This window comes from Leptonychotes weddellii, chromosome 4, assembly GCF_054177405.1.
Source record: "Leptonychotes weddellii isolate Sample4059 chromosome 4, ASM5417740v2, whole genome shotgun sequence".
In the NCBI taxonomy this organism is placed as follows: domain Eukaryota; kingdom Metazoa; phylum Chordata; class Mammalia; order Carnivora; family Phocidae; genus Leptonychotes; species Leptonychotes weddellii.
The window spans coordinates 25478868-25495558 of NC_138372.1; the positions used below are offsets into that span (position 1 = coordinate 25478868).

General features: G+C 55.4%; 1 protein-coding gene across 5 annotated transcripts in view; it reads left to right on the forward strand.

Moving 5' to 3' along the window:
- Positions 1–15156, forward strand: part of MAP7D1 (MAP7 domain containing 1) — a 22470-nt gene extending 7314 nt beyond the window's left edge. The window contains exons 2-18 of one of the 5 annotated variants that reach the window (XM_081818096.1): positions 6054–6404; positions 6606–6674; positions 7263–7426; positions 8209–8323; positions 9735–9845; positions 11001–11123; positions 11220–11386; positions 11480–11622; positions 12154–12479; positions 12755–12932; positions 13021–13159; positions 13286–13390; positions 13638–13691; positions 13854–13896; positions 13999–14089; positions 14191–14384; positions 14568–15156. In XM_081818096.1, the coding sequence (XP_081674222.1) occupies positions 6054–6404; positions 6606–6674; positions 7263–7426; positions 8209–8323; positions 9735–9845; positions 11001–11123; positions 11220–11386; positions 11480–11622; positions 12154–12479; positions 12755–12932; positions 13021–13159; positions 13286–13390; positions 13638–13691; positions 13854–13896; positions 13999–14089; positions 14191–14384; positions 14568–14578 (2384 nt within the window). In that variant the 3' untranslated portion in view covers positions 14579–15156. Of the gene's footprint in view, positions 1–6053; positions 6405–6605; positions 6675–7262; positions 7427–8208; positions 8324–9734; positions 9846–11000; positions 11387–11479; positions 11623–12153; positions 12480–12754; positions 12933–13020; positions 13160–13285; positions 13391–13637; positions 13692–13853; positions 13897–13998; positions 14090–14190; positions 14385–14567 lie in introns of all 5 variants that reach the window. The other 4 variants (XM_081818095.1, XM_081818094.1, XM_081818098.1 and 1 more) reach the window with 4 other exon arrangements.
- Positions 15157–16691: the final 1535 nt, after the last annotated feature.

A 16691-nucleotide genomic window follows, 5' to 3' on the forward strand; every position in this document is an offset into this window, starting at 1 on the left:
AACCGACTGAGCCACCCAGGTGCCCCAATAAAAAATCTTAAAAAAAAAAAAAAAAGGATAACTAACCAAGTACTTAATCTGGCTTACTATAATTTGTTCTGGGTAACACTGTCCCAATGGCATTTCATCAGTGTTGGCATGCTTCTGAGGAAAATATTTGTATTTAGGGTCAATAGTCCACCAGGTCAAAAGAAGAGTTCCAAATGTCCCATTTGCTTCTCGAGAAGTCTTTCTTGTTGAGCTGCTGGAGCCAAACATTTATTATTATTTTTAACTTCTACCTGAGTGCCTTGTCCAGGAAGCTGCCCAAATTCAATTGAGATGGAGTTGTTTTGCTTCCCTTCAAGTGTCTATCCCTTTGCAATAAATTACCACATGGATTTATTCTTTATTAGAGTAAATATCTCCTTCTCCATGCACAGCGTTAGGCTGGAGTGACGCTCGAGTATGCACTTTATTCTCATTCTCATTCAGTACCATCTGCTGGTGATGTGGTGGTGAGCAAAGCAGACATAGCCCAGCCCTTATAGGGCTTCCTTTCGGTCTAAGGGGAGGCTGACAATAACAAGAGAAGCACACTAAGGAAGTTGAAAATTGTAACAGTCACAGTGCTCCAAACAAGAGGCACACGAAGCCATGACTATATAGAATGAAGGAATGTATCCTGATCTGACAGGCCAGGGAAGGCCTTCCCTGAGGAAATGATGTCCGAGTGAAGATCTGAAGGCTAAATGGGGGCTAACTAAGAAAAGAGTAGAAAGTGCATGTGCAAAGGCTCTGTGGCAGGAGGGAATATGAACGGTTATCATAATTCAAAGGTCAGTGTGGCTGGAGTGCAGAAAGCAAGTGGGGAGCATGGAGAAGAGATTCAAGAGATGCAGGAGATGAGGACAGGGACTTCAGACTATGCCAGACTTATAGTTTGGGTTCAAGAATTTTGTTTTTATCTTTAAAACAATGAGAAGCCACTGAGAGGTTTCAAGTGTCGAAGAGTACCATGATTAGATTTGCATTTGCAAACACTTAACTCTGGCTGCTCCATGGAGAGCAGAGTGAGAATGGGTGTGGGGAGAGCAGTGGGGAGACTTTGTAGTCATCCAGGTAGGAGAGATGCTGATGGTATCAGCCAAGGTGGAGTTCATTGATTTATTCATTCAACACATAGTTGTAGAGCACCTATGTGCAGGCCCTGTTGGCCTTAGAGATAGAACAGCTAACAAAACAGACATATATGTGCCCTGGTGGAGATTATCTTCTAAAGGTGGGAGACAATGTTAAAATGGTATTAATACTTAGGGAGAAAAATAGAATTGGAAAGAAAACATACAGTCGGAAAGGGGAGGGAGACTTCATTGCAGTTTGTAATTTAAAATAGGGTCAGGGAGGGTGTAAATGACATTGGAATAAGAGCCTGAAGGAGGTGAGGGAGCGCCCCAATCTGGGGCAGAGGATCTCGGCAGAGGGAACAGCGAGTACACAGCCCTGCAGTAGGAGCATGCCTGGAACAGTGGCTGGAAGACTGGGGTGGGGGCGAAGAGGAGGAGGAGATGAGGCCCAAGAGGTAATGGGCCTAAGAGGGGGATCCTGAAGGTCCTCGGAGACCATTGTAAGGCCTTTGTTTTTTTCCTCCCCAAGAGGGCTTCTTCAGAGGATTTTGTCAGGGTTGTGACTTGATCTAACTTATTTTTTTTTTTAAAGATTTTATTTATTTTTTGACAGAGAGAGCGAGAGAGGGAACACAAGCAGGGGGACTGGGAGAGGGAGAAGCAGGCTTCCCGCTGAGCAGGGAGCCCGATGTGGGGCTCAATCCCAGGACCCTGGGATCATGACCTGAGCCGACGGCAGACGCTTAACGACTGAGCCACCCAGGCGCCCCAATCTAACTTATTTTTAAACAGAATCGCTCTGCTGCTGTGTTGAGAAAAGATGAAAGGGGAACAGAAAATGGCAGCAGGGAATCTTCTTTTTTTTTTTTTTTTTAAGATTTCATTTTTTAAGTAACCTCTCCACCCAACGTGGGGCTTGAACTTACAACCCCGAAATCAAGAGCATGCTCCACCTCCACCAACTAAGCCAGCCAGGCGCCCCAGCAGGGAGTCTTTATATGGGATGAGAGTGGCTGAACCAAGATGATAGAATTGGAGATGGTGAGAAGTGATTGGATTCAGAATATACTTTGCACACTGAGCCAAAAAGATTTACTGAGAGATTAGATGTGGGGTGTGAGATAAGAAAAGATTCCAAAATGACTAGGATTTTTGGCCTGAGAAACTGGGAGGACGGGGTTGCCACTGACTGAGATGGGGAAAAACTGGGAGAGAAGCAGGGTTCTGGGAGGCAGATCAGGAGCTCAGTTTGGGATGTGTTAAATTTGGGGTGTCTGTAAGACACGCAAGGGTGTCATGCCAAATAGGGAGTTGCATGAGCGAAACTGGAACTCAAGGGAGAGGTCTGGGCTGGAGATACAAACTTGGTTCTCATCAGCAGAGCAATGGTATTTAAAGCCATGAGTCTGGATGAGGTCACCAAGGGAGTGCATGCAGACGGAAAAGAGATGAGCTGCTCCACGGAGCCTGGGGCACCTGGCACTAAGAGGTTAGGCAATTAAAGAGGGATCAGCGAAGAAGACTGAGAAGTCACAGCCAGCAAGGTAGAAGGAACACCAGGCAAGTGTGTTGTCTTCACAGCCAAGTGCAAAAGTGTTCAAGGAGCATCAAGGGATCAACCGTGTCAAACGCAGCCCCTGGGTTACCAAGATGAAGACCTAGAAACGGCTGCTGCTGATTTAGCAATGTTCACTGGTGACCTTGAGAAGAGCAGTGTCATTGAAGGCCTGACCCAAATGGGCTCTTGTAGCAGAGATCGGGAGAAGTGGACAGATTCCTCTGGGCAGGTGCCGCTTACCGAGCCCCTGCCAGGAGTCAGAGATGCTGTACCTACTCGCTGTTGGTGCCAACACCTCAGTGAGGAAACTGAAGCTCACACAGGCTCAGGGCTTGCCCAAGGTCCCACAGCAGAGCTGGGGTTTCCCACCCAGGCCTGTCTGACTCTGAAGCCTAGGACCTTTCTTTCTACTCCAGTGCATCTGACACTGGAGTGCAGGTCCCTCCAGGCCTCATCCCCCCACCTCCTCCTCTCAAGCTGCACACAGCTAGCCGGGACCTACTGGGACATTCGTGTCTTGCCTGGTGGGTGTGATTTACCTAGGTGTAGACAAACATCCGCCTACCAGTTTTCCTTGCAACACCTGCAGCACGCACAGCTGCTAGGAGAATGACAGTAAACAGACCTCACCCTCAGCCTCAAGCTTAGTACGCTCACACGGAAGCTTTCTGGCCCCGGACAGTCCCGGGTTCAAATCCTGCCTCTGCCACATGCTAGTTCTATGACCCTGGGCAAATCACTTCATGGGGTAAGCTTTGACCGTCTCATCTGTATAATGGGCATAACAATTTCTGCCTCTCAGAGCTCATAGAAGGATGCAGGATAGGGGTACAAAGGCCTAGCTCAGTTCCCAGTATATAGTAAACACTCACTAAATGATTGCTGCTAGTTATATTGCCCACTGGAGTTGGAACAGAGTTTGCAGGTGTCTGGGAGGTAGACTAATCGGGGCCAGGCAGCCATCTGCAGTTGGTGTGGAGAAAGCGGGGTGGGCTGTCCTGGAGCCTAGGGGCTGGCCAACTTGGAAGGGCCCTTAGGGAGACAGGGCCTCAGCTGGGGCCCTTGCCTGGAGCCCAGGAAGCTGCAAGGGAGGGAATAAGGGAAAAACTGTGAGCCTCAGATTTTGTTGCATAACACATATTACTTCATACTGCCTTAAACAGAGGCAGGAGGCTGTAACTAGTAAGAGCCGGGGCTCTGGTGACAGATGCTGGATTCAAGTCCAGGCTCCTTCACTTACCAGCTGAGTGACCCCAAATTGCTTTACTTTTCCCATCTATAAAAAAGATATTTATAGTGCTCCTCCATAAGTAATTGTCAGTGAGGACTAAAACAAATATGTGTAAAATGCTTTGAATATAGGAAGCTGAGAAATTGAGAAATATGTAACTGTTAAGGGTTATTATTATGACTAAAATCACAATATTGTGAGATAGGTACTATGCCTATCCCGCAACAGAAGCTGTGGCACAGAGAGGGTCTGTAACTAGCCCAAGGTCACACACTTGATGGGGAAGCCAGAATTCACATGCAAAGAGTTTGCCTTCAGAGCCCACATTCAGCCACAGGACACCTGTCTCCCTGAAAAAGGCGCCCAGAGTCCCAAACGTGACCCCTTGGGAGCGTCCTCTCCCTACACCCACATTGTCACCCACAGGGGTGGGGGTTTGCCACCTCCCAAGAGGGCCAGATTTCCCAGAGGAGAGGACTTAGTTGGTGGAGGCATCCAGTAAAAGCAAAAAATGCTTCCTTAGATAGAGCTTCTCATGGACCCTGGCCCTGCTCCCTGAGCCTGCGTTTCGGGGGCCGGGTCCCCATTGTTCCCTTCAGTGCTCAGTAGCAGCAGATGGCTGCGGGGCTCAACATGCAGAGGTTTATGAGACCCACAGGGAAAGGGCAGGAAGTGGTGTTTGCTGGCACATGAACTCTGCCAGGCACTTCCCTGACATCCCTGCTAGCTTGGGCTCATTATCCCCATTTTACAGATGTGAAAAGTGAGACTTAAAAAAGGTGGACTGGTTGGGGCGCCTGGGTGGCTCAGATGGTTAAGCATCTGCCTTCAGCTCAGGTCATGATCCCAGGGTCCTGGGATCAAGCCCCACATCGGGCTCGCTGCTCAGCGGGGAGCCTGCTTCTCCCCTTCCCTCTGTTTCTCCCCCTGCTCACTCTCTCTCTCTCTCTCTGTATCTCTGTCTCCAATGAACTAAAAAAAAAAAAGTGGATTGGCTTCACCAAGGTTACCTGCTGGGGAAGCATGCCGTCCATTCCCGTCTTGGGGTACTAAAATCAGAACCGGGCCTGTCTTTCAACTCTCCAGAATACACACATGCTCACCCATGTGCATATACAGATCCATACCAAATCACATGGCTTCCTTACTTGGCACTTGGCTGTCTTTTCCAGGGATCTTGAAATATTATTGTCTTTTTTTTTTTTAATTTTTTCTAAAGATTTTATTTATTTATTTGACAGAGAGAGAGAGAGAGAGAGAGATCACAAGTAGGTAGACAGGCAGGCAGAGGGAGAGGGAGAAGCAGGCTCCCCGCTGAGCACAGAGCCCGATGCGGGGCTCGATCCCAGGACGCCGGGATCTTGACCTGAGCCGAAGGCAGACGCTTAACTGACTGAGCCACCCGGGTGCCCCTTGAAATATTATTGTCTTAAAAGAAGAAATCTGTGGGTGTTTGGGAAAGGAAAAAAGGTGACAAAGTGAAAGTAGCTGGCTGCCGCGCCCATGGGGGAGTGAGCAACACTGCATCCCACTTGTGCCCAAGCTCATGTCCTTCCTCTTGGCCAGTCCCACGTGCCCAGCACTGGCACCCTTTGTGCACCAGGCCTTGGGGTGGGCCCCGTGACCCCAAAGTAAAGCAGAAAGGTGGGGGAGGCAGACATGGAAACCAGTCATTACCGCTCCGGGCATTAATCAGTGCTACTGACTTTTTCTCTGTCTTTCCGATACACCCTGCTCCCTTCTGCCCCTTCTGCAGATGCTCTTCTTTTTGCCAGAACCCTCTCCTCCTTGCTTTGTCAACCCCAGCTCATCCTCTGGCTCTCAGCTTGGTTTTTCCTTCTTTGGGAAGCCCCCCAAACATAGGTTAACCACCTCTGCTGTGTTGCCCTCAGACATAGTCCTTATTCTATGCTGTAACTGCCTAGCTGTTTGTCTGTCTACCTGCCAGAAGGTAAGCTCCACAGAGGCAGGGAGCATGGCTGTGTTCTCACCATGGTATCATTAGTATCTGGAACAGGGCCTGGCACACAGAAGGAACTCGGTAAGCATGTTGTGTGAATGAATGGATGTTAGTTGGACGAGGGAGAGATCTCCGTGTGGGGCTGATGGCAAGGATGTGCTATCTGACTCTCTCTCCTCTCTTGTGTTGGTCTTCCAGCTGTGGCAGCCAGGACCCCCCTAGAGCCAAGACCTTCTCCAGAAGGTGACCCCTCCCCGCCGCCACCACCACCACCGATGTCAGCCCTGGTCCCCGACACTCCCCCAGACACCCCTCCTGCCATGAAGAATGCCGCTAGTTCTAAGGAACTCCCACTGGAACCAGAGAGCCCCCCAGGGCCAATTGGGCCTAGATCAGCCCCCCAGCAGGAAGAGTCTCCTTTCTCAGAAGTGAAGATCAGGGGACCCACCCCACCAGTCACAGGCCCACGGGATGCCAGGCCTCCTCGAAGGAGCAGCCAGCCGTCCCCGACAGCGGTGCAAGCCTCTGACGGCCCTCCCACCAAGCAAGGTATATATGGTGTCCCTCATCCTGGGCCAAACTCCTCGGCTCGGGCCTCCAGCCCTGGTTGACGCCACTGGAGGGAATCTCCTGGGCCCAGGAGGAGATGATAAAAGGGATGGGGATGAGACCTGGGGGAGGGCCCTGAGGTTGACTCCCCTTTTTGGGGCGAGCCTCTGACCTAAGTCTCTTCTCATTCCCTTGACTAAGATGTAAAGAAAGCAGGAGAGAGACACAAGCTGGCAAAGGAGCGGCGAGAAGAACGGGCCAAGTATCTGGGTGAGTGTTGGGGAAGCGTCATCATCCCTACCACCCTCACCGTCAGTCTCTTATCCACAGCACTAACACTTTTGAACGCTTAATTGCGTGTCCTGTGCTAAGAGCTGTACGTGCATTATCCCATTTAATTCTCTCCACCTGTTCTCAGGTTGGGGAAACAGAGGCTCAGAGAGATGAAATCATTTTCCTAAGCCACACACAGCTAGTGGAATACCTGCGATTCAGACCCAGAAGCCTCATCTCACCCTCAATCCCATGCTCTTAACCACGCAATACGTGAAAATCTGTCCAGCAGGCTCCAAAGTCAGACAGGGATCTGGCCCTAAAGAACTCATGTCTCCTTTAGCACCGAGAAACCATGAGGCCAATGGGGGAGAAAGAGACCTTCCATCAGGGAAATCCTCCTTCTAGGCCTGAGCCTGTCTTCCAGAAGCCCTTCAGTATGAGGCGGGGAGTCTGGGAGCAGAGGGCCCACCCCTCCCCCGCCTCCAAGCAGGCAGAAGAAAGACCCACCTGGGGCCAGGGTAACAGGGAAGGCCATTTACTTGACTGAGACCCCTCACACCCCCTGGGGCTCCTTCCCCACAGCGGCCAAGAAAGCAGTGTGGCTGGAGAAGGAGGAGAAGGCCAAGGTGTTGCGGGAGAAGCAGCTCCAGGAGCGCCGGCGGCGGCTGGAGGAGCAGAGGCTTAAAGCTGAGCAACGCCGGGCAGCCCTGGAGGAGCGGCAGCGGCAGAAGCTGGAGAAGAACAAGGTGCGTGCGTGCTCAGCGCTAACTAGGGGTGCACGGGTCTGCGGGCACGTGCACGCACGCACACGCGTGGACGCTGGCTCAGTGTGGACGCACATCTGTGTCCACGCCCCTGCGTCATCTGTGTCCATGCGGTAGTATCTGTATCCGTATCTACAGCTGTGTCCCTGAGCGTGCACCATCTGGGCATCTGTGCGGCTGCAGATACATTTAGTTCTGTGCATGCTGGGCGGGGGGGGGGCACCTGTAGCCGTGGGCGAGTCCGTGCGAGTATTTGTGTGTGTGTCCCAGGCGGGTGTGTTTGATGCAGGCGGAGATGTGTCTCTGTGAATGTGCTGAGCTCCAGGATGGTAGGAGGGCCCTGGCTTGAGCCCTGGTGAGGAAAGGAAAGAGAAAGTGGCCGGGCCCCCTGCAGGGGTGGGGGGGTGGGGGCTTAGGCTAAAAGGAGAACGTAGCCCCAAGGTCAGGACCCTCGGGGCCAGGGGGACATGGCCCCCGCTTGGGAGCCTCAGGCAGGGAAAGTCCCACCCCATCCTCAGAGAAACAGCTCATACATCCAGGAAATGACTCAAGAACAGTGAAAGGCTCCCCAAGAACAAGTTGGAAGGGATTTGTTACAAATGGTCTTTAATCATAGCAAGGATTCAGTAACCTTGGTTACCTGCAATGAGTCAGGGAAAACTTGGGTGGGAGAGACATTGTCACAGCAGAGAGAAGGGCCTTTCTCCAAGGTATGCTGAATGAGTCTGAGCCCAGACCTCTCCCCTCTCCCCTCACCCCACCAGGAGCGCTATGAAGCAGCCATCCAGCGGTCAGTGAAGAAGACTTGGGCTGAAATCCGGCAGCAGCGCTGGTCCTGGGCAGGAGCCCTGCACCACAGCTCCCCAGGACGTAAGACCAGTGAGTAGGCTAGAGGGCCTGGGGCGGCGGGGGGGGGGGCGAGGCAGGGGCCTGATGAGTGGGGCCAGGGAGGAGCTTCGGTGCCAACAGGTGGCAGCCCCCTGCAGCAGCAGGTATGCCTTGCTTCATGGGACTTGTGTCTTCTGGAATGGTCTTGTAAACCAAGCTGTCCCTTCCCAAGGACTTCTGCTATCAAGTCAGAGGTGAATTCTCTTCGTTTGGTTTGCTCTTCAAACCGCTGTCGTTTTAGATGAGCCTCTTTGTTCCCGTTATTACTATTAGTCGATGATACAGAAAAGAACACTTTAATGCCCTGCAGACACTGGGTATTTAAGAAAACTGTCGCCCCCTTGTGAACTTGTCTTGGGAGGTGGATGTGTGTGTCTCTGAGTTTTCTTCATGTAGGGCCATCAGGATCAGTGTCTGATTCTTGGCTGGCATGTATGTCCCCTTGTGTTTGGATGTCTTTATGTAATGGCAAAGTTCAATATTTCCAGCTGTGTTCCTTTCAGTGTACGTGCTCATGGATCTGTGTGTTGTGTGTCTTAGTACGTGTTTGCCTTGGTGTGTCTGTGGCTTTGTGTACCTCAGTGAGGGCCCCCGAGTCAGACAGAACTGGGTGAGGACCCCAGCTCTGGCACTTGCAGTGTGACCTCTAACCTCTCGATGTCAGTCTCCTCATCTGTAAAATGGGGATAACCATACTACTTGCCCCCGAGGTTGTAGGTAGATGTGTGGGAGGATCAAGTGAGGTAACATGTGTGTGGTGCCCAGCACGGTGCCTGGTACGTGGTAAGCAGCCAACAAACGTCAGCCATTACAGATATCGTGATGAAGTTGTCTCGATGGGTTTGTGCCTGTGTGCATCCAGGTCTGACACATCGTCTGTTAGTGTTTGTGTTTCTGGGTCTGTGCATGTCTGCACACACGTGTGCATGTGGAACTGTGCCTTTTACTCTCTATGCCCGTGCCCGCATGTCTTTGTCTTTGTGTGCCCCTATGGATGTGTGGGTTTGTGGGACCGTGACTGTGGTTCTTCTGTTGAGGACTGTCTCTGCACTTGTCCCAGTACGTGGGGCTTGTAGCCGTAGCGCCTTGGCGGGGCAGTGCCAGCAAGTGCCGAGGCTGGGTGGCTGTGGGGGAGCGCCCAGCCCTAGGGAATGGCTTCCTGGCCAGGAGGTGCTCCATCCCCTCCGTCTGTTCCTTCTCCATCAGCTCCCCCAATCCAGGTTGTCTCTGGTCCCTTATCCTCCCCCTCCTCCCAGAGCCAAGTCTGCCTCCTCCTCTCCTTCCTAGCCTGCCCACTCCTCCCTCTCCCACCCTGCCCGCGGAGCATCCTGCATGGAAGGCCTCAGTGCCCCCCCTGGCTCCTGTCCGGCCCGGCCCTAATGCCGTGTCTTTTCCCCTCCAGGTGGGAGCAGGTGCTCCGTGTCGGCAGTAAACCTGCCTAAACACGTGGACTCTATAATCAACAAGCGGCTCTCAAAGTCCTCTGCCACGCTCTGGAACTCCCCCAGTAGAAGTAAGAGAAGGCCCAGCCCCCTCCCTCCAGAGCCCCTTGTAGCCCCCCACCAAGCCTCCTCCAGAGCTCAGCAAGAACCCCAGGTTCCAGGACCCCTCACATACGCCAGGTCACCATCCCCACTCTACCCCACTCAGTGCTCTGCGCCCCTCAGGGGAGCTGGTGGTGGCGTCTGGGTCTGGACCCTGAGGACAGAGGTGTGCCCTGCAGGGGAGAAGAACAGAGACAAAGGGCAGTGTCCCAGCAGACAGAAAGCCTGGCTGGGGCCTCAACAGCAGGTGGAGGTGGGGGTGGGGGTGGGGGTGGGGGTAGGGATGGAGAGTGGGAATGGGCAGGCAGCCTCATCTCCAACCACTGCCAGCTGGCCTCGGCTAGCCTTAGGCAGGTGGCCTTGTGCCTGAGCACCAGACTAGCCTGGGTGCTGTGTGTGCAGAGGGGGCCCCTTATTCCAGGTCCACCCTGGAAGGCCCAAGCAACCCCACACCCTCTCTGCCTTCAGAGCCCTAGCCGGGGCTTTAGCTGGCTCCAGAGTTGTGGCCGACCAATGTGGCATGGCCCTGTGTTCCCACCATGCCCTGGTGCTCACATGTGAAGGGGCCATGGTAGGAGTTATTTATAAGTTTCTCCAGCTTTTATTTGGTTGTTCTGTTGCCTAGCAACCAAATCAGCTGCTGTACCAACTCCACCTGACTGAGGCTTAAAAATAACCCAGCAGCTGAGGGGACAGAGCAGGGTGGCCCAGGCCAGCCAGGCCCCCTAGCAGCCTCCATCTGGCCTGGGACACCCCTCAGTTAGGAGCACAAGGACCCTCACTGTCCCCAACCCATGGGGTCATCCTCCCCAGGCCAGCCCTCTGGTAGCAGGAGGAGCAGTGCTTTGCAGTGGGATGGGAGGAGACGGGGTCTTCCACCTAGGGAAAGTGGTAAAGGGGGCCCTCAAGCAGTGCAGGACACTGCCCTGGGAAGCCTCTCCTTGCCTGGGTCTGCAGTGGAGGTCAGGCCCCAGGGCAGACAAATGTGGCCCCACCTGACTGGGGTAAGGGTCCTGGGGGAAGCCTCCCTGGGCTTGGCACGGATGGTACCTAACAGCCCCCCTGGCTTCTGCCTGCCTGCCTAGGCCCCCAGCGGTAACCTGCTCCTGGCATTCTCCTTCTAGATCGCAGCCTGCAGCTGAGCGCCTGGGAGAGCAGCATCGTGGACCGCCTGATGACACCCACCCTCTCCTTCCTGGCACGGAGTCGCAGTGCGGTCACGCTGCCCCGCAACGGCCGGGACCAGGGTAGGGGCAGCGGCCCTGGGAGAGCGCCCACGAGGGGCGGGACAGGGGCCAGCCTCGCTCGTGGGCCGCACCCCGACCGCACTCATCCCTCTGCAGCCGTGCCGGTGTGCCCGCGCTCGGCCTCCGCCAGCCCCCTGACGCCGCCGAGCAGCGCCCCCCGAAGCGCGCACCGCTGCGCCCCCGCTGGGGAGCGCGGGGAGCGCCGCAAGCCCAGCGCTGGGGGCAGCCCGGCCCAGGTCCGCCGCCGGCCCGAGGCCTCCCCGGTGAGTGCGCGCGCAGGCGCGGCGGGGAGCCGGGGCGCAGGGAGCGCGGCGCCCTTAAGCCCTGCCGCGCCTCTCCTTCCCCCTCCCCGCCAGGTGCAGAAGAAGGAGAAGAAGGACAAGGAGCGGGAAAATGAGAAGGAGAAGAGTGCGCTGGCCCGGGAGCGCAGCCTCAAGAAGCGCCAGTCCCTGCCGGCGTCTCCGCGCCCGCGCCTGTCTGCGGGCCCCGCCGAGCTCAGGTGGGCACGCGCGGTGGGGCCTGCACGTCCCCGGCGTCCCCCGGCCGTTCTTTCGTGCATCCACCCATTCACAGATATTTGTTGGGCCCCCACCCCTAGAATGAAAATGAAAGCTCCTTGCGGGCAGATTTTGTGTGTGTGTTTTGATGGCTGAAGTAGCCTAGCACCTAGACCGGTGCCTGGCATCTGGTAAGCACTGGCCAAATACCTGCTGAATGAGTGAACTGGACCTGCCCGGTCCTGTTCTGGCCGCTGAGGACACGTTGGGGAGCCAAGCCAGGCCTCAGTTCTTGCTCTCATTTACTGAGACGGACATTAATCTAAGACTCACAAATGAATATGTGACTACAAACTGGGACATATGCTCTAAAAGGAAATAATCTGATTCTGTGAGAGCCTGTAAGGTGGGGAGAGCTGAGCTACCCTGGGGAGGGGGGATACTTCCCTGAGGGAATGACATGCTCAGAGGGTGTGTACGTGTGTGTGTGTGTGGACGCTGTGCTCAAAGCCTAACTTTTCCTTTTCTCTCAGTCCCAAGGCCAAGGCCCAGCCATCCTCCCCCACATCCTGGCACAGGCCTGCCTCTCCCTGCCCCAGCCCAGGGCCAGGCCACGCTCTACCCCCCAAACCACCATCCCCTCGGGGCACCACTGCATCACCCAAGGGGCGGGTTCGGAGGAAGGATGAGGCCAAGGAGAGCCTCAGTGCTACAGGACCTGTGGACAAGAACCACAGCAAGAGCAAGACCAGTGAGGAGAAGGAGCCAGCAGCCCCAGCCTCACCAGCACCCTCGCCTGTGCCCTCCCCCACCCCAGCTCAGCCGCAGAAAGAGCAGCCCACAGCCGAGATCCCTGCAGGTGGGCTGGGCAAGGGAAGCCCACTTTGCCTGTGTGGGAGACCTGGTCAGAGATAGGGGCCTAGAGGTGCCTGGGGACTGGGTGTTGGAGGCTCCGGCCCTCGGCAGGTCCAGGCCCAGAACACAGGCCAGAGGGGAGCACTACACACCACCTGAGTCCATGGCAGAAGTTGGGTGGGTGGGTCGCCCTGAGGTCCAAGAAGCTCGGGGCAGGCAGTGGTGATGGCGGTGCGTGAGCTGGTGTATGCTGACTCCTGGTCCTGGATCCCACTCCAGATACTGCTGTCCTGACCTCACCCCCAGCTCCTGCTCCACCAACGACCCCTAGCAAACCCATGGCTGGCACCACAGACCGAGAGGAGGCCACTCGGCTCCTGGCTGAGAAGCGGCGCCAAGCACGGGAGCAGCGGGAGCGCGAAGAACAGGAGCGGAGGCTACAAGCGGAAAGGGACAAGTAAGTGCGCCCTTGGGGACTGAAGGGGGCCCTTACGGAGGCTGCGGGAGAAGCGCAGGACGGAGCCCGAGTTTCCTCTGTGCCCCAGACGCATGCGGGAGGAGCAGCTCGCGCGGGAGGCCGAGGCTCGGGCCGAGAGGGAGGCGGAGGCCCGGAGGCGGGAGGAGCAGGAGGCCCGAGAGAAGGCGCAGGCGGAGCAGGAGGAACAGGAGCGGCTGCAGAAGCAGGTGCCCACCCACCCCCGCCCTGCCCCCCGCGGGTGGGTGCAGGCGCCTCCTGGGGGCGGGCTGGGGGCCGGCCCGGAGGGAAGGCGGGGGATCCCGCTGCTTAGAGCTCGCGGGGGTCCTTGGCAGAAAGAAGAGGCCGAAGCTCGGTCCCGGGAAGAAGCGGAGAGGCAGCGTCTGGAGCGGGAAAAGCACTTCCAGCGGGAGGAGCAGGAGCGGCAAGAGCGCAAAAAGGTCTGCAGAGCAGTGCGGGGCTTCCGTGGGCGGGGCCGTGCTCTGCGCTGGGTTCCCGCTTCAGTTACCGGCCAGTGGAGGCCGGGGCGGTGGGCCCTGCCTTGGGCTTGTAAAGGGTCGGTCGAGAAGGAGTTGGAGTGAGTGCTGGTTCCTGGCCTGGGAGGGACATTCAGGACAGGGGCTGGCTGGTGGGAGGTTTCCACGTAGGGCAGGACTTGGGCCTAACTGATGTGGGGCCTCCAAACAGCGTCTGGAGGAGATAATGAAGAGGACTCGGAAGTCAGAAGCTGCTGAAACCAAGGTCAGGATTCCCCAAAGGCAGTGTTGGGGGTGAGGAACAGAGCTGGGGCGCGTGGGAGGGGGGGCACTCAGGGTCTGGGCCGGGAGAGAGGAGAAGTCAGCACCAGAACCGGGCGGGAGCCAAATAGCCCTTGAGTCTGACTGCTCTTCCAATTCCAAGCAGAAGCCGGACAGGAAGGAGGCACAAGCCAACAATTTCAGCCCAGGTAAAGGCCCTGTTCCCCTCATCTCCATGCCCTTAGCCACCCACCCTCAAACTTCCTCCTCTCCCTAGCTCCTAACTGATGGTCCTTCCTTCCCTGTGACAGAGCCTGTGAAAGCCGGGGAGGCTCGGCCCCTGGGGCTGCAGAAGGAGGCAGTGCAGAAAGAGGAGCTGGCCCCCCAGGAGCCTCAGTGGAGGTACCAGTTACCCTGAGCGGGGAGGCAGGATCACACTGGAGCTGTGGGGTGCCTGGGTGGTCTTGGGGTGGAGTGCCTAAGTGTTGGCCCTGCATCCACAGCCTGCCAAGCAAGGAGTCGCCAGGGTCCCTGGTGAATGGCCTACAGCCTCTCCCTGCACACCAGGAGAATGGCTTCTCCCCTAAGGGGCCCTCTGGGGACAAGAGTCTGGGCCGAACGCCAGAGGCACTCCTGCCCTTCGCAGAGGCAGAAGCCTTCCTCAAGAAAGCTGTGGTACAGCCCCCACAGGTCACAGGTAGGGATTCCTGACTCCTGGACCCCTGCCTGCCCTCCCCGCAGCCTTCTCCAGACTCCCCAGCCCTGCCCTTTCTTCCAGCTCTGCCAGAGGCCCTGTCACACTGCACCCTGAAGACCCCCAGACATCTGGGCTTGGAGGCATGGTTTGCCTTGACTGTTTCCCCCCCTGCTTTTTTCCCAGAAGTCCTTTAGGAGGTTGCCTTGGATCCAGGTGCAGCTGAGGGCTCCTCTGCATCATCTACCAGGACGTCCGCAAGAGAAAGAGACAGAACAAAGCCAGAAGTGGCCTGGGCCCGTGGGGGTGGGTCCTCTGTTATTTTTAATCTGCACCTTATAGACTGATGTCTCTTTGGCCGGAGCCAGATCCTGCCCCTCAGTGCATTCGTGTGCTCACATGCGCGCCCCCCCCCCCCATACACACACATACACTCACAGCCTCTCTGGCCTCCTCCCTTGGGGAGGGGCCACCTGTAGTATTTGCCTTGGTTTGGTGGGGTACAGTGGATGTGAATACTGTAAATAGCTTGTGTTCAGACTCCTCTGCGTGGAGGGGGCGGGTGCAGGAGGCAGACCCTCCCAAGACTCCCTGGGGTGATCTTCCTCTCTCTATTTAACTGTAACTGAGGGGGAACCCAGGTCTGGGGATGGGCACCTTGGGCCACAGGATACTGGTTGCTTTAGGGGTACCCATGCCCCCTGCCCTCGCCTGGAATCAGTGTTATTGCATCTGATCAAACTTCTCCAGAAATAAAGTGAGAATAATTCTGCCAGTCCTGTCTATCCTTGGGGCTGGTGGTGGGTGGGAGCAGGTGGCCTCCTGCCTTCTAAGAACTTAAGGAGCCAGGGCCTGGTGATATCTGCCCCTATCCGGTACTAGTTCTAGAGCTCCTGCATGTGGTCTCCATCTTGTAATGAATTCATTCATTTAACAAATATGGTACCAGGCAGTGGACTACGTTGTAGGGATGCAGTAGTAGGAAAAGATGTAGCCTCTGTTCTCACAGGGTTTACAGTCTAGCAGGTGAGTGTCATAGACACTCAGTTGCTTACTCAACATCCGTTCCCATTTGCCCAAATGATTTTGTTCAAGTGGCCATCTTCCTCCTGGCTCCCCCCCACCCCCCACCTCTGTGCTTCAGCAGAGGTAGATCCTAGGCCTAGGGGTGAATCATGATTGTAATGAGGCAAAAATGATGGTCCCCAACCCCTCATGAATGACTGGTTTAGGTACAGGCATGCGACCCAACTGTGGTCAGCAGATATAAAGAAAAGCCTCTTGGGCTTCTAGGAGAGGCATCCTCACTCTTGGAGAAAAAAAATGAGGCCCTCCCAGCGTCCCACACCTCCTCGTGTTCGCACCCTGTGTAGTCCCCTTCCAGGCTGTAGCAGGGCTGGGCTGAGTGACCGACAGAACACAGCCGAAGCGGTGGCATGTCACGTGAGAGGTTAGGTCCTAAAAGACACTGTAGCTTCTGTTTTGGTCACTCTCCCGCTCTTGGACCCTCTGTGGAGGAGGCCCCTGCTACACTGCAAACAGCCTGAGGGGCCCGCGTGCCAAGGGACTGAAGCCCCCTGCCAATAACCACATGAATAAGCTTGGGAGCAGCTTCTCCAGCGTCAGCTAAGCCTTCAGATGACTTCAGCCCCAGCCAACAGCTTGACAATAACCTCAGGAGAGCTCCTCGGCCAGAACCAACTAGCGAAGCCACTCCTGGGTTTCTAGCCCTCAGAAACTGTGAGATAATAAATATTGTTTTAGACAGCTAAGTTTTGTGATGATTCGTTAACACAGCAATAGTTAACTAAGACACATAACAAGAGAGAAAACTCTGCCTGTATGATATGAAGTTGACTGTGATGGCTGGAGTTGCTGCATCCATCCTGCTGACCAACCTGAGGAGAAAGCCAACATCAAGGGTGGCAGAGCAGGGAGATGCGGAGAACCTAGGTCCTTGAGAAGACCACTGAGTTAACCAACCCCAAATCCAGTCCTACCCCCAGACAACTTCCTGTTTAAGCCAGTGGAGCTGGATTTTCTGTTTGATGTAACCAAAAGCTTCTCACTCATCCAGGGACACAGACAATAAACAAATATATACGTGCATGTCCATTTCAAAGAAGGAAATGAAGTGGATGAAAGGATGAACAATACCAGGGAAACCTACTCAGAGAAGGTGTGTTCTAAAGGAGCAGCATGTAAATTTGACCTGAGGGTTGAGGAGGAGCCAGCCATGTGAGAAAGAACGGGGAGAAGAGATGCAGAGGGAGGGGTCAGTGTGTGGAAAGCCCTCAAGGAGTAGGGGCA